At 30.1% G+C, this 22,990-nt stretch overlaps 1 protein-coding gene across 3 annotated transcripts; it reads left to right on the top strand.

Moving 5' to 3' along the window:
* The first annotated feature begins 1,405 nt into the window (after positions 1-1,405).
* LOC111702690 (uncharacterized) lies at positions 1,406-22,087 on the top strand. Of its 3 annotated transcripts, none has more exons than XM_023474456.1 (6): positions 1,406-1,425; positions 14,822-14,839; positions 15,670-15,712; positions 16,024-16,092; positions 19,176-19,271; positions 21,938-22,087. In XM_023474456.1, exons 2-6 carry the CDS (start codon positions 14,823-14,825, stop codon positions 22,064-22,066), a joined length of 354 nt encoding a protein of 117 aa, XP_023330224.1. In that variant the 5' UTR covers positions 1,406-1,425; position 14,822; the 3' UTR covers positions 22,067-22,087. The 3 variants fall into 3 exon arrangements, with proteins under 3 accessions (XP_023330224.1, XP_023330225.1, XP_023330223.1); XM_023474455.1 differs by lacking the exon at positions 1,406-1,425 and adding an exon at positions 9,471-9,551; XM_023474457.1 differs by lacking the exons at positions 1,406-1,425; positions 14,822-14,839 and adding an exon at positions 9,469-9,551 and having other exon boundaries at positions 21,938-22,086.
* The last annotated feature ends 903 nt before the right edge of the window (positions 22,088-22,990 follow it).

The following is a 22,990-nucleotide window of genomic DNA, read 5'->3' as shown; positions in this document are numbered from 1 at the left end:
AGAAAAAAGAAAGAAAGGATAAGAAGATTAAAACAAGAGATTTTTTAGAATTAGAATGATAAATTCGGGAGAATTAAGATTTTTTAAAATGCTAATTTAGTTTCCAGGATCACTTGGGATTAAAAAAAAACCCTTGACGTTCTTAAAATTTTAATTTGCTTTTTGTTTGTTCTGTAATTGTCTGATTTCAAAATTTGTCATTTGCCAGGGTGAAGTTCATTAGTCAGGGTGACATGAAGTTCAGTAGTTAGGGTGACATGAAGTTCATTAGTCAGGGTGACATGAAGTTCATTAGTCAGGGTGACATGACGTTCATTATTTAGGGTGACAAGACGTTCATTAGTCAGGGTGACATGATGTTCATTAGTCAGGGTGACATGTAGTTCAGTAGTCAGGGTGACATGAGGTTCAGTAGTCAGGGTGACATTTAGTTCATTAGTCAGGGTGACATTTAGTTCATTAGTCAGGGTGACATGACGTTCATTAGTCAGGGTGACATGAAGTTCATTAGTCAGGGTGACATGAAGTTCATTAGTCAGGGTGACATGAAGTTCATTAGTCAGGGTGACATGTAGTTCATTAGTCAGGGTGACATGAAGTTCATTTGTCAGGGTAACAAATAGTTTATTAGTCAGGGTGACATGACGTTCATTAGTCAGGGTGACATGTAGTTCAGTAGTCAGGGTGACATGAAGTTCATTAGTCAGGGTGACATGAAGTTCAGTAGTCAGGGTGACATGAAGTTCATTAGTCAGGGTGACATGAAGTTCATTAGTCAGGGTGACATGACGTTCATTAGTCAGGGTAACATGAAGTTCATTAGTCAGGGTGACATGAAGTGCATTAGACAGGGTTACATGAAGTTCATTAGTCAGGGTGACATGTAGTTCATTAGTCAGGGTGACATGACGTTCATTAGTCAGGGTGACATGAAGTTCATTAGTCAGGGTGACATGTAGTTCAATAGTCAGGGTGACATGAAGTTCATTAGTCAGGGTGACATGAAGTTCAGTAGTCAGGGTGACATGAAGTTCATTGGACAGGGTAAGAAAAAGTTCATTAGTCAGGTGATATAAAGTTTATACTTCAGGGTGACATGAAGTTCATTATTCAGGATGACATGAAGTTTAGTAGTCAGGGCGACATGAAGTTCATTACTCAGGGCGACATAAAGTTATTAGTCAGGTTGACCTGAATTTCATTTGCCCGGGTGACCTGAAGTTCATTAGTCAGCAGGGTTGCATGAAGTTCATAATGTCGGAGCTGAAGTTGAATTAGACGAGTGTGTGTTGCATAAAGCTGCATTGTGAGTTGAACCTCCTCCTCCTCGAGGTTTAGTTTTCTTCAGTTTTCATCAAACCATTAGTGGAGTAAGGGAACAGGGTCTCCTTGTAACAAAGTGGAGTTTCTCTGAAAATAGTTGAAGTAATTAAAATATTGCATATTCATAAATATTAATGGTTTGTAGAAATATACTCCAATAAATTAGATATTTAGATTAGAACTGAACCTAAACCTCCATAAATAAAGTTATTGGGGGTTTCTAACGAAATAATATTCATCAAAATCGATAGTAAAAAATGTTAAAAAAGAAAAAAAAAGATTATTTTAAAAAAATGGGCCGTCAAATGGTTTAAGTGAAATTCCAACGCAGGAAAAAGTGGATTCTATAATTGTGTTAACAAAATATTGGCGTCTAGATATTTATAAAGATGACCTTTTTCAATTTTTGCTCTGTATCTTTTTGGAACAAATATTTTTAATGTTTAAAAAATGTCATTTGGCTATTTCAGCTAATGTGTAATATCATTCAACATACATTTGAACCAAAATAGTTTAACCTTTGTTGTAAATAAACTGGGTTTTTTTATTTTCTAAACAACAAAAAAATATGTCTATAAAGTAAACACTTTTGAGGCTCTCTCTCTATATTTTAAGTCACTGCGGCATGTGCGTAACTCATTTGGGCTTCTGTCTCAGGGTTATTGTGAAAGAAAAACCCCTGATCTTGAAAAGACGACATCTAGTGTTCAGTCTTGATTGGTGTTAATCTATGAATATAACAAAGAATGGTTTAGATACTAAATTGGCTTTCCTCCCCAATTCCCGACCTGCACTGCAGGATAGCAATATCACATCATGAATTTAAAGTTTTTTTAAAGTGAAAAATGTGCAGTTGTACACTGTACAAATATAGTATAGTAAAAAAAATGTCAATCAAAGTACGTTTTCGAATATTCTTTAGTTTTTTGTTATTCATATCTCAATTTTTTAACAATCAACTTCTTCAAAAATGTGCTTGAATAAATTCAAAATACTGCATGTTATTGAACCATAATATATCAATTTTCTTTAACAATAATAATTATTTTTTGGGATAATTCCTGGATTATTGAAGAAGACTAGTAAAATTGAGTTTTTACTACAAATTCGGATTTTACAATTGCTATATCTTTGCAACCTGATGATGTAAGCCTTAGATATTTCTAACGATCATTTTTTTATCTAAAATGATTCATAGCTTGAAATATCTAAGGTCTCTGACATTGAAATGCAAAGATATAAGGATAAGAAAATCAGAGTTTGTGACAAAAACTCAATTCCTTTTAATCTTAACCAAATCTTCTGCTTTTTTAACAAGTTTCCAGAACAAGAGAATCAATCATTTGAGAAAAATAAAAGAAATTCCATGCTCAAAATAAAAAATTTTGAACCGGAAAATTTTGCTAATTATCAGAAAATGAAATATTATTTTTACTTTTTCCTGAAGATGATCAATTCTTAGCGTTTTCGAATAATATCTAGAAATATTGATACTTTAGCATATTATGAAAATTTAAATGCAAATTGTTTGCATTATTTAGCAGGCCACTGCATATATTTATTCAGTTCATGACCTAGTTTCTCCTTCATTTCAGTCAGGGGCATTTATGGTTTACAGAAACAAGTGAATACTGTATTTTTAAGTAGGATTTTTTTTACAGAACAATTTTCAGTAAGAAAATATCATTGTACAAAAGTACAATGCAGTATACATCTTAGTTTATTAATTGTTATCGGATGATATTGAATGCAAATTTAAATAACAAAGAAAAATATATGATAAAGACAAACACGGATTTTCAACAATATCTGCCGGTCCAGTTATAATTTACAGTATATGCATAGAAATCTCTCTAAATTAACAAACAAATGTACAAAAACAAACAAAATATAAGTATACACCAATAAACAAATATACACCAACAAACAACAAACAAATATACATCAAAAAACAATAGACAAACGAACACCAACAACAAACAAATGTGTACCAACCATCAACTGACAACTATGTACTTCAGAAAACTATAAACAAATGTATAAATACACCAACGAACAACAAACAAATGTGCACCAACAAACAAAAGATACATATGTACTTCAAATACAATATACAAATGTATACACAAACAAACAACAAACATATGTACACCAGCAAAACATAGACACATGTATACACCAACAACAGACAAATATGTACTTCAAAAAAAAAAAATGTATACAACAACAAATGATAGACAAATGTACACAAAAAAAAACAATATACAAATGTACACCAACAAACATTATACAAATGTACACCAACAAACAATATACAAAAGTACACCAAAAAACAATATACAAATTTACACCAACAAACAATATACAAATGTACACCAACAAACATTATACAAATGTACACCAACAAACAATATACAAATGTACACCAAAAAACAATATACAAATTTACACCAACAAACAATATACAAATGTACACCAACAAACATTATACAAATGTACACCAACAAAAGATACAAATATACACCAACAAACAATATACAAATGTACACCAACAAACAATATACAAATGTACACCAACAAACAATATACAAATGTACACCAACAAACAATATACAAATGTACACCAACAAACAAGAGACAAGTGTACACCAAAAAAAACAATATACAAATGCACACCAACAAACAATATACAAATGTACACTAACAAACAACAAAAAATATACACAAACAAACAATAGACAAATGTACATTTACATTGATAATTATTCCCAAAATTCTTGTTAATAAGAAAAAAAGTTTTCTGTGTTGTAGGAACTCAAAGATGAATTCCGACCAATTCTAAAATGTCAAAAGTAGAAAGAACATGAAGTACCAAATTAGTATGGATTCACAGTTTCAAACTTTAATAAACTTCTTGGCACTGCCATACCAGTCTATTGTAACTTTTCTTATATTTTCTTAACTTCTTTTCCCTCCTCTTTTAATTTTGTTTTGAATTTTTTAAAATTTAGCCCGGTCACCATAGAAATAAATAGATATATATTAATATAAATAAATATAGATTACGAACAGAATGCTTGGGCTGTAAAATTTTGTGATATATCCTTAACTTTCTGTTCATGAGTTAGAACAAAATGATCGTAATTTTTAAAATGCTTTCGATCAGAATATTCGAGGTTTTTAACAGTCTAACATTGAAAAATCTACTTCTTTTCTTTTTTCTTGCTGATTTACTTTAATTTTAAATTTTTTTTTTTGATATTTTTCTTGATCCTTCCTCAAATGTGCTTGTAATATTAAGGAAATATTGAACTAAAACTCTCAAGGGAGCCAAAATCTTTAAACTCAATCTATTTAGAAATAACTTTAAAAGAAATTAAGGACTTTAAAATGGATCAAAATATATCAGAATTTTATGTCTGAGTTTGTGTTCGTTTTTCGTAGATTGACGAAATTTTCCGTTGGTTTAAAAATCTTCCATTCTCTGATAGTAATAGTTTTTCTTCTAAATATCTCTTCGTATTGGATATTCTTAATGTTAATTCAATGCAGATATTTAGTCTTTATCTTCTTTACTGCATGAGATATATATATATATATACATTGACAATATCCATATATATAAAGTTGTAATCTCTGTTTGTCCGTTTGTTTGTTCGAGTATAACTTAGAAACCCTGATTTGCCTCAAATTTTAATTGGGGAAGAGTAACGGGAATTTTTTTAGACTAATGTTGAGATTCTAAGTTGAGTGGGTCATAATGTTACACAGGAGACGTACAGATTGCCTAATAAAAAGTATAGTTTATATCTTTTTCATCATATGAAATTTAAAAGGATCTTAAACTAACGACCATTAATCAGAGCCTTGGGGGCGTCGCAAGCCCACCAAAGTGTTTGTATAGTGTCTGGTTTGTGTTTAAAATATCCATTTTAAGAGTTTTACTGGAAACGACCAGTTTTCGTCGGATTTTTGAACTACTACGACTTAGAGACTTCTTTAATAAAAAATTGCTTATGCGACCAAGCCTTATTTGAGTTGAATAAGAGGTTTATAGCAAACTCAATATTGCTGACCCCCCTAAATGGACAAACAAACAAACTGGCAGACGCGCAAAGTATATAATATATAGAAGAAGCCATGGGAATAGGTTTATTTTAATTATTTCGCCAGACTCAGAGTGATACGTTTTTCAATGAGATAGCGCTTAAAAATCATTCGCCACATCTTTGATAAAACATAAGTTCAATAGGTTACCTTGTGGATACAACATTCCACTCATTATTTACCATTATATAACTACGTCTACAGTTGATAAATATTCTAATGGGAACAGATCAAATTATTGTTATTTTTGTTATTATGGATTTTCCATCAATACTCCTTTTAATTATAAACTAACATCAAGTTTTTTTCATCCAGGTCTGCCAAAAAGTATAGTTGGAGACCTGGTCACCTAAATTTCACTAGAAACGGATCATTCATTTGGCGTACCGTCCAGTTTTGCCTTATGTGGTCTGAATTTGTCAAAGATAATATATATATATATATATTATCTTTGGAATTTGTACAGCTTGCTTCAGCTGATTAAAAGTCGGCCCGGGACTTGTACTGTACCGATGTTTACAATAAGGAGGGGGGGGGGGTGACTCTGAAAAGACGGTCCGCTCTAAAAAAATGTCATCAAATGTGTTGAACACTGTGCATCTCTAGATCATCTTTTTTTAAATTTATTCATTAACCCCAGACAAATTATTTTTATTTATTCAAATACTTTCATTTAAATCAAAATTTAAACATCAGTTTTTACAATTACTATCTAAAATCAACGTGAGAAAAATGTATGAATAAATACTTAAACTAACTTAAACATGTTTAGTTTTTATCTTATCCAATTATAAATTTATTTGTTCTTTTTGTGTTGATTATCAGGAACAGTAAAATTTTTTACTTTACGAAAGAATTTAGGTAAATTACATTTTAAAGTTCATTGCTTCAGAAGCAATATTTCATTTAATCTTATTTGATAATTGTCATAAAAAAGTCTATTTTTTCTAGTCTTTACTTTCCGAATAAAATCTTCTCGTGCAATTTTTTTCCAAACCAAATAAAACCTTTTGGCCCAACCAGTCGTCGTTGCCTTGGTCTGTTCCACTTTAGTATTTTTTCACTTTGGTTATTTACACCGCAGTTAAGATGAATCATGATATGGATTTTACGTAGTTATTTACAAACGTAGATAATTAATTATGTACAACCAACGTAATTTAGGTTTACAGATATTCATTTCATTCATATGTTTATTTATGTTAAATATAACAAATAGATACATATTTGCAAACGTATATATTGAGAATTTATGTTAAATAAGATAGATTAGATAGATAGATATATATTAAGTATTTATGTTTAATAAGGTAGATAGAAAGATACTTGTACGTATACCTATACATATATTGGGTATTTATAAGTATAGTAGCATAGATAGATAGAAAAACATTTGTATATACCTATATATTGAGAATTATGTCTAGTAAGATAGATAGAAAGATACTTGTATACCTATATATTGAGTATTATATCTAGTAAGATAGATAGAAAGATACTTGTATACCTATATATTGAGTATTATTAGTAAGATAGATAGAAAGATACTTGTATACCTATATATTGAGTATTATATCTAGTAAGATAGATAGAAAGATTCATGTATACCTATTTATTGAATATTATATCTAGTAAGATAGATAGAAAGATTCTTGTATACCAATATATTGAGTATTGTATCTAGTAATAAAGATAGAAAGATACTTGTATATACCTATATATTGAGTATTATGTCTTGTAAGATAGATAGAAAGATACTTGTATACCTATATATTGAGTATTATATCTAGTAAGATAGATAGAAAGATTCTTGTATATACCTATATATTGAGTATTATATCTAGTAAGATAGATAGAAAGATACTTGTATACCTATATATTGAGTATTGTATCTAGTAAGATAGATAGAAAGATTCTTGTATACCTATATATTGAGTATTATATCTAGTAAGATAGATAGAAAGATTCTTGTATATACCTATATATTGAGTATTATGTCTAGTAAGATAGATAGAAAGATACTTGTATATACCTATATATTGAGTATTATGTCTAGTAAGATAGATAGAAAGATACTTATATACCTATATATTGAGTATTATGTCTAGTAAGATAGATAGAAAGATACTTGTAAATACCTATATATTGAGTATTATGTCTAGTAAGATAGATAGAACGATACTTGTATACCTATATATTACTACCTGCCTGACAGGCCTATATACTGGTAGACAACACCTACTCTGTACACAGTAGCTATACACTGGAGGTTTTTATTGGAAATATTTAGTGATGTTTACAGTTCTAGTGTCCGTACTGCAGATTACGTTAATTTAAAGGATGGTACCAGGGGGCGGAAACGTTATGTGTGTGTGTCTGTACCAAAAGAGTGTGTGCAAAGTTTACAGAACCAAAGGTGTGTAATGTAGGTTTATACAGTACGTAAGTAACTCGGTATTTGCAAGATACTAATGCAAGGTAAGTTATTTTAGAGGTGTACGCATTTTTTGTACTGCAGTGTACTGTCTTTGGGCGGTAATGTAGACACAAGACGGATTCCACAGCCTGACATGGAATCCATTTTTAACAAAAATAATCAAAGAAATATTCTGGTCATAGGAAACTATTATGTGAATTATCAAAATTAAATGCTTTAATCCTCCTCGGATACTTGACGAACACTGATGCATGTATTCCGCCCAGAGAGAACTGGTTTCAATATGTACGCAGAGTATACACAACTACAATTAACTTTCCTTGCATTAGTACCTTGGGTATTTGTACATTTCCTTTCCCTCTATTCCTATTCCCTGGATGGTACACGTAAATCAAAATGGCCGCCCATATTCTGAGTGACATTCTTGAAAATGGGACTTGCTAATCTATATATTGAGGTTTAAGATAAATTACGCCAGCACTGCACTCCTTCGAAATTGTGTTGCTGGTTGTTTTTAGACAATGAAATATGTTTCAGGGTTTTTAAGTCTTGAAGAGAAATGTTCATGATTGAAAAGTCATAATTAGTAAATATACAAAGAGCTTTGTGTAACTTAAAACTGGATTATTTTTTAACCTTTGATATGTCTATCTTTTTAGCAAGTGTTTTTATGAGAAAATGGGGTTTTAAGACTGAGATACAAAAAATAAATAAGAATTATGGTATTATTCAGTTAGAATTGTTTTATCATTCATTGAGAATTATTTTCATGAGAATTGTTTTATAGTTTAATGAGAATTGTTATATGTTACGAGGAGAATTGTTGTTTGATACAAGGACACTTGTTGTATGATACAAGGAGAATTGTTATTTGATACAAGGAGCATTGTTTTATGATACAATTAGAATTGTTGTATGATACAAGGAGAATTGTTTTATGATACAATTAGAATTTTTGTTCGATGCAAGGACATTTCTTGTATGATACAATTAGAATTGTTATTTGCTACAAGGAGCATTGTTTTATGATACAAGAGAATTGTTGAAAGATACAAGGAGAATTGCTGTATGATACAAAGAGAATTGTTGAATGATATAAGGAGAATTAATGTATGATACAAGGAGAATTGTTGAATGATATAAGGAGAATTAATGTATGTTACAAGGAGAATTGTTTAATGATACAAGGACACTTGTTGTATGATACAAGAGAATTGTTGAAAGATACAAGGAGTAGCTGCGTCGTTTTAAAATGCTTCTGGAAAAAAACAATTGAAAAGCAACCTGAAAAAATGTCATCAAATGTGTTGAACACTGTGCATCTCTAGATCATCTTTTTTTAAATTTATTCATTAANTCACAAAAAATTTCGCGGATTTTCAAAATTTTAAAAAATTTAATGAAGATCGAATTTTGATGTAGACAAATATTTGAAATTTTGATCGTTCATAAACCTTCCCTGGGGTCCCTAGATGTCCCACAAAAAAATTGGGCCCGATCGGTTCAGCCGTTTTGACGTTTATTGGATACAAACAAACAAACAAACAAACAAACACCCAAACAGACAAACAGACAGAGAAGCCAAATTTATATATAGATTTTCAGAAAGATCTAATTGAACATGAGAGTATAACAGGTGTATTGTACTCAGGAGCAACAACGTCTATTTTCTTATAAAGTTCAGGTATATTAATATTTATATTAGAATCCAGCAGGGAAGATAAGTGTAGATGGAGTTATGCACTGGATTTAAAGGGACTGTAAGCGAAAATGAAATGATACACTGGATTTAAAGGGACTGTAAGCGAAAATGGAAGTGTCGAAACGCCTTGGGTTTAGATTTTACCGTTCTAACTCACTTATACTTTTCTGTAGCCCTTTACATGTACATTTTGGCATTAAAAAGCACTTGTTGTTAGCTTTGGCATTCAATAATTAATTGGCAAAATTCTCATCAATTTTTGCTTGAACGCGTGAGACCTTTAAATCACAGTGTAAGTGAAAATGAAATGATACAATGGAGTTAAAGAGACTTTAAGCGTAAATGAAATGATACAATGGAGTTAAAGAGACTGTAAGCGTAAATGAAATGATACAATGGAGTTAAAGAGACTGTAAGCGTAAATTCAAGTGATGCGCCAGAGTTAAAGGAACTGTAAGCGTAAATTCATGTGACCCTTCAAGCAAAGATGACAATGCCCGATTTACAACGTTAACCTTAAAAGTTAAATCTGATAAAAAGTGTGGAAAATATAGCATCGTTTTTATGACTAGTAAAGTATTTAATCTGGATAATTTCTCCATTGTAAGAAATGCATAAATTACTTTTTTGGGGAGCCACAAAATAAACCACAAAATAAACACAAAAATGAATATCTTATTTAAAAACGGTTTCATGGGTATACCGTTAATTGTAAATCTGGTATTGCCAGTTTAACTGGCGGGTCACTTGAAGTTACGCTTACTATCCCTTTAAGTAATCCAGGTCGATAAACGTCATCAATGTCTTAAATTATCAAATTTAAAACGAATAAGTTGAGCAAAATATTCAATATTCAAAACATTGAAAAGAAATAAAAATTAAGTACTTCTCACAGTGGGGTATTTTTTGCATTTTTATTCTTATTTTTAAGAATCTATAAATGCTCAATCTAAATCTTAATCTAAATTAAAAGAAATATTTCTGTTTTTTTAATTCAAGGTAGTGCAGTGCAAAGTTTTAAAACTTTGAGAAATTCAAGCTTTTTAAAGTTTAACATAAACTTTTCAGAAGATTTTAAATTAGTCCCAGACTAGAGAAATCTTTACTTTTCTTAAAATTTAAATAATTTGATTTCTCATTCTTCACTTTTTAACTTTTTAATTGAAACTAAAGATGAGTTTGATTGAGTTTATTACGTAAAACATATTATTTATTCCATTTTCTTTTGACATCAAAAAAGTTTTTATAATAAAACAGAAACTCTTCTTATAATTGGAATCTTGCATGAACCATAACTACAACTTATGACGAACTGCAACTCATGACGTAAATTGGGAAAAAATAATTCATCATTTATTCCTATAAAAAAATATCTCAAAAATAATGTTCCAAGGGACACTATATATATATTATAAGTTTCATAGATCAATCAGATTCACACCGATACTCTTAAACCTTTATTTGAGACACAATTAAAAATATATATCGTCGTCTTTATATCTCAAAACGTGCCTATTTTTGCCAACTTCCTTTTTTGTTTCTAATGCATAAATCAAACGTCACAATTTTCAGAAACCCAGACCTATAATCAATTTTTGAAAAAAAAAATTAAGTTATATTTTTCTAATTTCTTCTTCATAGGTTTTGTTAATAGGACCTGTTTCTTTTATAAAATTGTTCTTAAAAATATTTTTCTGAAATTAACGTTAAGGAAAAATTAATATTCAATAATTTTTGTGCAAAAGCAATGCTCCGAAAAATGTTTACATAAAAGACAATTTTAATGAAAATTTTTCCGCAAAAAATGATTTATATGTATTGTAAACATAATATTGAAAAGTGATAAAATCTGAAGGTTTGGAAAAATCACCGAGTTAGACATAATTATCAGAAAACCATAATTACATGTTTATAAGGGAATCTACAAAACCCCATTTTCCAAACTTGAAATATATTAAAAATGGAAGCGTATTTATGAAAATGGGTCTCCACTTTCCACTTGAATGGATAAAAATGATGTAAACATATCAGGGTAAATTGTTTGTTAAGAGAATGTCCGAGTAAATATCAGTGACCCTCCATTTATAGACACAATGAAGGATATATCGTCGTTTTTTTAAGTTTAAGAATTGAGATAAGTTTTTTTAGTGTCCTTCATTGTTTCGGTTTAAATAAATCTGTAGGTTGTTTTCAACGAAAAAAAAATGATAAAGGAATTGAGTCTTGACAACAAACTCTTATTTTCTAATCCATATATCTTTGTGACCCAATGTTAAACACTCAAAATATTTCAAACTATGGATTCTGTCAGATCAAAAAATCTTCAGACTCGACTGCAAAGCAATAAAGATTATAAATCTTGAGTATGTGGCAAAGACTCAATTCCTTTTCAGATAAAAAATATATCTCTATAAACCTTTTCAATCGAGAATCCCTTGAATTAAAGTGAACAGTCCCTTTAGGTTACTTGATAAGATAAGTAAAAGTTTATTTTTGCATTAATAGTTTATTGAACTTATGCACTTTAGCATTAATCTTAATAGAAAAAAAATCTATCTGTTTTGTTGACTTTTCAGGAATCCACCAGGGGGGGGGGTCACTGGTAATATTGTCAATTAATGGGAATATAAAAATCTAATCATTGCAAGGGGCCCAGGCCGTTTAGTCCAAAATAAAGGGTTTTTTTTGTAGTTAAATTAGACAATTCCCCCCCCCCCCCACACTAAAAAAATACAGAGCTTTAAAGTTATTTTAAAAATGTACATTTTGTTGACACTTTAAGAAGATAAGAACCTAAAACTTGAACTTTCTCAAGCAAGGATAAATTTTTTTAAAAAATTGTGCGTCTTTTTTATTAAATAAAACTTATTTACAGGTCAAGTTATCTATTTTCTAATTGAATATACCCAATATATTTCATTTTTGGAATTAAAATACACAAACAGTTCTTTCTTCAAAATACTAGGCCAAAATAACAATTTGTGTACTTCATTTTTCATCAATGCAAACTTTAGACAGATGGAGAAGGTCAAATTTATGCGACATCTCTTGTACGACTTTGAGACTTTTCAGCTTATCTAGTTTTGGTTTTACGACTTTGAGACCTTCAAGCTTATCTAGTTTTTGTTTTACGACTTTGAGACCTCCCAGCTCCTCTAGTTTTTGTTTTACGACTTGAGACCTCCCAGCTCCTCTAGTTTTCGTTTTACGACTTTGAGACCTCCCAACTCCTCTAGTTTTTTTTTATGAAAAAGTCAAATTCATCCGGTTATATATATCCGGTTATATATATCTGAGACGGAATTTAAAGAATTTGAGCCGCGTTTAAATCCGCCAAAATCCGCCAAAACCCGGTTTAAATTTAGCGCCGGCTTAAATCTTGAAACATTTGATACAATTTTAAGTGGAACCAACCAAGTTTAAGCCGCGGCTTAAATTTAAACCTCTGCTCCGGTTATATATAAAAAATTATTCAAAACATTTTTGTTCTTCTCAATATCTCTTCAATAAAAGGAGTTATTTTGGAAAACATGAAAGATTTCAATTTTACGTTGAATTTACTATAATGTGACGGTTAATATTAATTCAATGTTAGCCATCTCCCGTGCACTGTGATTTAAAGATTGCAACCTCTCAATCAAAAATCGATAAGAATTTTGCAAATTAGTTTTTAAAAACCAAAGCCAACAACAAGTGCTTTACTGGGATTAACTGTACATGTAAATGGCTACAGAAAAGCATACGTTAGTTAGAGTGGTAACATCAAAGCCCAAGGCGTTGAGACTGAATCTATAAATAAATGCAAACTGGCATTTGTAAATTGCAAACCAATATGAAAATAACTTAGACAGTGTTATATACTGAAATAGAAAGTATTCAGAAATCATTGAGAAAGCAAACCGAGACATTAATAATTTGTTTAAGTTTTGAGAAACATTTTCACAAATTTTTACAATTTCACGAAATGTCCACGAACACAACCCATATAATTCAGCAATTTAATGCTTATATGAATTCTCAAAATTTTCTTTTTTTCGCCGCTCATCGCTGTAGCTCAACCCTATTCCAATTTTGCCATGTTATGTGTAGCAATATTATGGAATTAAGTGGAAGTGTAATGTGTGTTGATGAAAACATTTCCTTTAGAAATTATGTCATTTTCCATCTTTAACTGTTCAAGTTTAAGAATAAATTTGCATTAGAGTGTTTGTTAAACATTTCACACGAAGGTCGTTTAAAGTTCAGTCATCTTGTTTATTTATGAATAATTTTAAAAAATACGTTTAAAAGGGAGTGTTCGCGAAAAATGAAAGGGGGTACAGGCTTATGGCGAAAAAAAGCGCTTTTGATCGCTTCTAATCTTATTTCTATATTGTAGCGTCTATAAAAAGAAACATTATTAAAAACGACTCATGCTGAAGAACGTAGAGTCAATACAAATTCAGAAAGTTGCAACATTCAACTCGGATCGTAGAATAATCAGTTTAATTCCAAACAAATAATTCAGATATTGCAAACAATAGTCATCGATTTTTTTTTCGATGCATTCGTTTATATATTTAAATATATAAATATTTCATAACATTTTTGATTTTTTTTAAAATAATATTTCGCTGGCGCTGGATGTTCAAACATATGAAAAATATGAAAATGTCGTCTTCATCAGCAAAAATCCTCGAAAGAGGAATAAATGTTTTCAAAAGTAATTATCAGACTATAAAAAATAAAAGATATTATGAAATATCAATTATATAAGAATGCGTCGAAAAATTATCGATGGTGTAATATCTGAATAATTTGTTTGGAATTAAATTCATTTTTTACGATCCAAGTTGAATTTGGACACTACGTTCTTCGGTATGAGTAGTTTTTAACAATTTTCTCAATTAGCAGCAATCAAAAGCGCTTAATATTATCAATTTTTATCTATTAAAAATGAAAAATTATTAATTCAAATTATAAAAGGATTAAACCTGAGTTTTTCAGGCTTCTCTGGGAAATCGTAGTTTTCAGATTGGTTGCGCATTTGCTGAATATGATATGTTTAAAACTTAGTATCTGATACTAAATCTCAAATATATGAGTTTTGGTATAATTTTGACACTGTTTCATATAAATTTATCGAGATAGGAACATCAGATAGAACTTTATAGGTCTCGATCTACACTTAAAATGCTCTATAATCAGTCATTTTTCTTTTGCAGTCCTTTTGAACAAATTAATAATCAATATTATTTAAATTGCTTTCACAGGATGAAGTTCAAAAAAAGGTAGGTTCTTTAAGATTTCATAACTGAATATAAAATAGTTAATCAAGGTAAACTTTTTGTCAATTCAAGGGTTAATTTCAATTTTTCCGTCCGTTAGAACCAATAAATAGTCAAGTTTTCTCGTCTTAGATATTATTTCAGTCATAATATTGTATAAAAGATTTATGATTCATAATTTGAAACTGAAATATTTCTTGGAGAATTGCCCTCAACAGTTACAACTGTTGCAATGTACCACAAGAATGAACAAAGACGACATTTACACAGTTTTCTGATTCTCATTGCATCTCACTGTACAGTAAAGATAATATTCCTGACTAAAATATTCTTTGTTGTTTGAGGAAAGGATGTGAAAACCTTGTGCCAAGTTTTTACCCGCAGTTTTTTGCGAAAATCTGAAAACCAAAGTTTGCCAAAATCTTGCTTTATTCATGAAATACTTTCATTCATTTTTATATTCACTTTTCAATATTAATGCAGTGAGAACCAGAAAACAGTGGAACTCTCGTCTGTCTTAGTTTTTCTTTAAGTTTTAAGATTTTAGATAAACATCCTTTGCAAAATTGCAAATATTTTGACGATTTTTTAAATGAAAGGACACAGACGACATTTATTCTGCACAGTTTTATATTTCTTGTTGTAAATGCACAATTTATGTACAATCAATATTTTTAAAAATAATATGAACTGATTTGGCGTTAATTTCAAAATTCGAAATAAATTCGATTTTAAAATGTGTGAAAAAAAAATTCGAACGAAAATCGAAAGTAAACACAAAAGCTGAAGAAAAATATAATTCACTTAATTTTATTTGCATAATTTCTATTTAGTTTGCTGGGAGCTAGGTCTCCTGTAGTCGGAAGAAAAATGGAGGAAATTCATTAAAAGTGTCAATCTATGTTAATTGTGTCCGAGAATTGAAAAATAGAAAAAAAATGATTTTAATAAGATATGTTTCAGAGGACAATTCTATTTAATATCTCCGGGTTTCCGTAAATTAATTTGTACAATTGTACACAGACCCTCTCCACTTTACAAGTTGGTTTTTATTCTCTTTGTTTAAACATTAAAAATATATCATATTACTTAAATTTTATCTTCCCATTCCACAGATTTATGGACCTCACTGTTAGTCAATTATAAAATTAATTGAATTTGATTGAATTTGAATGGATTTGTATCAGGACGAAAACAATCTAATATGTTCTCCTACAGAGAGTGAGTGTAGTAATGGACCCCTATACAATGACCAGGTGAACAATTTTAAAGAAAAAATATCTAATTTGATTCTTCTGCAAGGTTTCTCTCAAAAACGTCAGACGCCCCCTTGATTCTTAATAAGTAAATGTTTCTTTAAATTTTCAAACATAACCCCCCCCCCGGCCCCCTCCCCCTACACATTTCAAATAACTATATATTAGTATTGCATGTATATATATCCTAACACATGTATGTATAATTGGCTTACATTTGATTGAGTGAGCTGAGAGAAATGTATTTATCATATTCCTTTGCAATTATGTTCGAGCCACAGACTACACAGACTGCTCATACCCTCTACATGGATAGGCTGAGCAGGCCTATAGTGTCCCGGCACGCCATGCTACGGTTCCATGTAATGTTTTTTTACTGACATCTCACGGCCATTTGTTGCATTCAGGGGTTAAGTTTTACAACTTTTAAAGAAATACTCCAATTTTAAACATAAAACATAACGTTTATGAATATTGTCTATTTTTTAAGATCTTGCATTTCCTATTCAAAGGATCCTTCAATATCCCTGAATACAGATGTCTCCTGATTAGTCGTGTACAGTACTTGTACACAATAGAACATGCTAAGGAAAATATCGCATCATATAGGTGTTAATCGATATCATCTCTGTAACTCTCTTATCTCTGGCTCTAGCATCAGAATTATACAGGGTGTTTTTTTTAATTGTGTAAATTATGATTCTAGTACAGCACAGGTTAAATCATTTTGGATTACATTTATTAAACAATTAAGGTTGTCTAAACATATGGACGTTTCGTATATAGCAAAAAAAAATATTAAGATTTCTTCATTAAATGTTCAAAATGGCCTCAGTTCTCTTTGGCACACAAACTGGTTCTGGAGCGGAATTTTTTTGCTACTTTGACATAGGCGAGATGGGGGGGGGGGGGCGACAGGTTGTTTAACGCTGAGCCCTCATTTTTCGACTGATATGTAATTTTCATGGAAGACAGTCTCCACAACCAGGTCTAGGTTGTATTTAAAAACAGAGTCTCAAAAACAGGAGGAGGGGGGGGGGGGGAAGTTCCCACTTTTTATTGAAAACATTTGAAATTAAAGCTTGACTTTAGTTAGAGGTAGTGTGAACAAGTTTAGCAGAGTTAGAGGTCAATAATATGCTCAAACTGTTGTTCTATAAAGAATGTATCCCTATATAATCGGAAGGGATAAGTTTCTAAGAACAACAGCTCGGCCCAAAAAAGTAATGTTTTTCCTACTAAATACTAACTTAATTTCTAATTCTTCTAACATCATCATCGTCCCATCGTCCCATTGTTGCCGGTATTAAAGTCTCCTGGGTCTATTTACAAGTAAGCTTCTCTCTATGCTTGTGATACAAGATCAAGCACTTGTTCAGAAAAAAATTTAAAGGGAATCAACGTAAAACATTTCTTTAAATAAAAGAAACTCTAGACACTTATCGTAAAATCTAACTTTTATTTCTTCATAACTTTGTAATCTGATGGCGTAAACCGTTGACTTTTCAAACTTTAACCTATTGTAAAATTCTTGGTTTGAAATATGAAAGTTCTCCGGCGCCAGTTTGCAAAGATATATATAATAATTAGAAAATTAGAATTTGTCTGCAAGTGATTAGTTTTTAACATTAATTTCTGTAGTTAATGATGCAATGTATATAATTTTATTATACAACCCTTTGTGATAAAGGAATACCAAGTTTAATTAGGAACACTAAGCTAATTAAGCATAATTAAGCATAATTAATTAGTCCGGGGTAGGCAGGGAGTATATATGTTTATTTCGGCAAAAAAAATTAAATACATATATTCACTTTCGTTCCAATTTTTTTTGGCTGACAAAATTTTGGAAACTCTGATTGTATATTCGAACTAATCTAATCGTATATCAACAAATTATTAGTTTTTATTGATTATTTTCTATATTTTGGTATTTACTCGAACATATAACTACATATGTTATTTTGTTCGTATATCGAATATATAAACAGTATACACCTATATAAACTACTCGAACTATAATTATATTATTTTGTTCGTATATCGAATATATGAACAGAATACACGCATATAAACTACTCGAACATATAACTACATATATTATTTTGTTCGTATATCGAATATATAAACAGTATACACCTATATAAACTACTCGAACTATAATCATATTATTTTGTTCGTATATCGAATATATAAACACTATACACCTATATAAACTACTCGAACTATAATCATATTATTTTGTACGTATATCGAATATATAAACAGTATACACCTATATAAACTACTCGAACATATAACTACAGGGTGAGTCAAAAAAAGTGAGATTTGCGGCGCCTGGTGCAAAATTGTACCTTTGTACCTTTTTTGTGCAACTCTCCTGTATGGTGTTTTTTTTCAATATTTTTTGAAAATTTGTAATTTTTTTTGGTACTCCAATGGTCCAAAAGAAAATCCGTGAATCTTTTTTCTCTCAAAATCAAAAGTTCAGAAAAGCTAAAATGTGCATTCATATTATGTCTCTCTAAATCTAAAATTTTATTAAGATTGAATCACGGAATCACAGAAAATTGGCAAAATTGTAATAAGAAAATTCACAATTTTCAGTTCTGGGCTAACTTTTAAGGAAAAGTTATTTAAATTCTCTAGTTCCTTTCTTCTTAGTATATTCTAAAGTATTAAATATACGCTGTTCAGTTGAAACAAGGTTAACGACATCGGGATAAATATATATCACGCATATTTATCTGAGCTGAAAACTTTAGAATGAGATATCCTTAAACCTGGTCTGTTGACTTTTCTGGAGATTAAATTCATAAGGAAAACAAGCCATATTTAATCTGGATATTATGAAAAGGAGTTGATTAAGCATTAATCCTGATATCCACCATTCTAAAGTTTTCAGCTCTGGTTATAATTCAGTGCTCGGAGAACACTGTTACAATTTCAAATTTCTTCATGAATGCAGAAAAAAAACATTTTAAATTGCCCATATTTTTTCTGTCATTCTTTATTTATTCTAACAGTGCTCATTAACACATTTAAACCTTCAATTGTTTTTAAAACCATTTTACTCATTGCAGGATGCACAGGGACCCAGGATTGGTGGCGAATTCGAGGGAAATAATGGAAATACGGAGGATTTTTTGCCCAAACCTAAACATGGTCCATTAAACCAGGTGGAGTTATTTAATTACAAATCATTGGAAACCCTATTTAACCCTGTATGTATTTATAGACTGTTTAAGTCTGTATATATTGTAAACACTGTTTAAGTCTGTATATATTGTAAACCCTGTTCAAATGTGTATACATTTTAAACCCTGTTTAAGTCTTATATATTGTAAACCCTGTTTAAGTCTGTCTATATTGTAAACCCTGTTTAAGTCTTCTTTATTGTAAACACTGTTTAAGTCTTATATATTGTAAACCCTGTTTAAGTCTGTATACATTGTAAACCATGTTTAAGTCTGTATATATTGTAAACACTGTTTACGTCTGTATATATTGTAAACACTGTTTAAGTCTGTATATATTTTAAACACTGTTTAAGTCTGTATATATTGTAAACACTGTTTAAGTCTGTATATATTGTAAACACTGTTTAAGTCTGTATATATTGTAAACACTGTTTAAGTCTGTTTATATTGTAAACACTGTTTAAGTTTGTATATATTGTAAACACTGTTTAAGTCTGTACATATTGTATGTATTGTAAACACTGTTTAAGTCTATATTCAGTGTGTAAGTATTGTTAAGTGTTTAAGTATTTATGTATTGGAAAAAGTCTCTGTTTTTAGTATTTATGGTATTGTAGGAGAATTAATAGCATTGGTAAGGTTCCTATATCACTTTATAATAGGAATTAGAGACTAAAATATCTTATTACAATCTTTTGTTAGAAAAATGTATAAACAAAAACAATATTTTTATTTTATGATTTTCTTTGTCTATATCAGTGTGTTAGTACTCTTAATCATTGATACCAATTCCTTCTTTCATCTGCAAAAGTAATAGTACTGAAGCTTTGCCAACAAAATATTGGATTTGGGTTGATTGTACAATAAGATTTGTATTACAATAATTCAATTTAATAATTCTATTTTGTATTTTCCAAAGGAATTTTCTTTAAAGGCTTTATTGGGATTGTAGACATAGTTTTATGTGATGGTTTAATTAAAAGAGTGGAATGTCTGATGATGTCCAATGTCCATGTTTAACCTTCTACTCTGGAAGAAATCGTCGATTGTTACTTTAAGTTATAAAGAAAGCAAAAATAATAATTAATGTATTATCATGTATCGTGTTTATCTATTTCAAGGCCTTCATTGAAGACAATTCTACAACTTTTTTAAATATTTAGTTGTTTTCTATTCACAAGGTTCCAGTATTATCATGAAATATTTCATGACGTTTATCGGGATAAATATAGAAACCATGATTTGACATTTGAAGATACCAGCAATCAGTCTGAATTCCCAGTTCTGACATGATAAACAAATATAAATTTATCGGAATAATCTTGTTTAGAGTAAAGTTCGCTATAGTTAAGTCAGATTTTCTGCAAAAATACCAATTACTAACTTTAGTAAAACGTATAAATCCTTTCTCTTCTGAGAAACCGAACAAAATATATACACCCAAATCCGACAAGAATGAACTTTTGGCTATTAAAAATATTCAGTTTTAAACTATATCTTAAAATTTTATACAGAACACTGGCTATACAAAATATTCAGTTTTTAAACTATATCTTAAAATTTTATACAATATTCAGTTTTTAAACTATCTCTTAAGATTTTATACAGAACACTGGCTATACAAAATATTCAGTTTTTAAACTATATCTTAATATTTTATACAGAACACTGGCTATACAAAATATTCAGTTTTTAAACTATCTTACCCCTTCTAATACATCTGCAGATTTTCCAATTATTATCAACTTAGTCTGATTATCAATACCACGTGAGATTAAAACAAATAAAGCTTTATGACCAGAAACAGTTAAAAATTAAACTTATGTGAAAATTGTAAATGTGCTACAAATCTACTGTGTAAACATGAACATAGTTTTACATTTTCAGAGGCATCAATTGTTATGGAAATGTGGTATTAATTTATCTTTTTAATTGAAATTTCATATATTAATGTAAAACTATAACCAAATACTGCAATTTACAAAAATATATAAAGATCTTTATGAAGAAACTACTGGTTGAAAAAATATCAAAAAGATAAATAATAAACCCTACAAAGCCTAGCTCATAAAATACATTTCAAATATTTTAAAAATGCATTATTTTGCATAATTCTTTGAAAATGTTCGCGACCAAGGATATGCAAACTAAATAATAAAGTTTAGAAGAAGTAATTTTGGTTCGATTAACTTAACCCTATTCCTGCTGGGGGGGGGGGTGCACATCCTGGTTTTCAAGTACCCCAGCAGAGATAGGGTTAACATCTTTTCTTGCAAATACTATTCGGGTTGAAAGATACGAATAAACAAATTCTGCAATGTTTTAAATACAACCAAAAAACGCACTGTACTCTACTTTTAACCCCTATTTCTAATGATTAAATGGCCTTTTTTAAAGACATGAAAAGTTTATAATTACAAAATTACGTAAATGAATCCTTGCCATTAAAAAATCATTGATTTTTTGAGTAGAAAAAAGTTGGATATTTGTTCATTTAAATATCTATAAAAATGTTCAGACATTAACAAACTTTATAGTTGTAATACATTTTTTGTTTTCAATTTTAGATTTTAAAATAAAAACGTGCAGACAGAATTAAACAAAAAACAAATTTTGGACATCGGAATAAAATCTGTAATATTTAGGTTGTTGCAAGCTTAAGAGGACAGGATGCTAAAACAGGACGCAGTTATGGTCCTCTGGGTTCATGTCCTAATCTTACCCAGACTAGCGGTCCTCTCCTTAACAGGCCGTGCATCATTGAGGACAGGTAAAACTAGGACAAAAAAATCTTAATTTTCGAATTTTACTTTGATATTTCTATTACAGGAAACAGCAGTAACAGCTAGTTTTAGAAATGTCGACATTGATTGCAATAAAATTAAGCTTGCTATTAATTTCTCGATGTGCAATTTAATCTTTTTATTTTGATTGACTCTGAAAATTACAAGAATTTATTTTACTATTTGATTTGTAAGTCTGTCTACGGCTTACAAAATGAACAAAAATTCTAAAACTCGGAGCAAAAAAAATTTAAAAACCTGGCTCAAAGGTTTAATATGCATATTGTAAGCATAAAGAGAAGCTTACTTGTAAATAAACTGTAGTCAACGATATCAGTGGGGCAGATGATAAGTCGCCTCGTGTATAACGTGTAAAGATATTTGAAAAATGCCAACCCAGAAAACATGTTTTTAATGCATGTTTGAACGTGTGGAAAACCAAAACCACCGTTGACACAAAATTCTAGTTCAAATTCAAGCCAATAGGCGTGAGCTAAATAGGCTTGAACCACGAGCAAGGAGGAAATAGGATTTGCCTGGGCTTAAACCGAAAGGCAGAGGATTAACCAGTTATATGAGGCGGAGTAAAGGCGGAGAGTATGCCGGAGAGTATGCCGGAGAGTATGCCGGAGAGTATGTCGGGAGTATGCCGGAGAGTATGCCGGAGAGCCCCGGCTTTCTTTGATTATTATTATCAACCATTCTTTGTTCTCTTTATATTTTAAATAGATTTTTTACCCTACTCTGTAGATTTACTCACATCAGTTTCAGGCTTTTTATTTCCTTTATTCTGACCACTTGAGACGTATTTGCACTGACAAAAACTACAAAATAGAAAATACTTAAAATGTATGTTTTATAAATTAAATTGTACTCGAAAGTCTTAGAAAGGGAAACAGTTAAAAATTAAACTTA

The sequence above is a fragment of the Eurytemora carolleeae genome, unplaced genomic scaffold (genome assembly GCF_000591075.1).
Source record: "Eurytemora carolleeae unplaced genomic scaffold, Eaff_2.0 scaffold7, whole genome shotgun sequence".
NCBI classification, from domain to species: Eukaryota; Metazoa; Arthropoda; class Copepoda; order Calanoida; family Temoridae; genus Eurytemora; species Eurytemora carolleeae.
The sequence above is the reverse complement of the archived record's forward strand: the minus strand, read 5'-3'. Positions and strand labels throughout refer to the sequence as shown.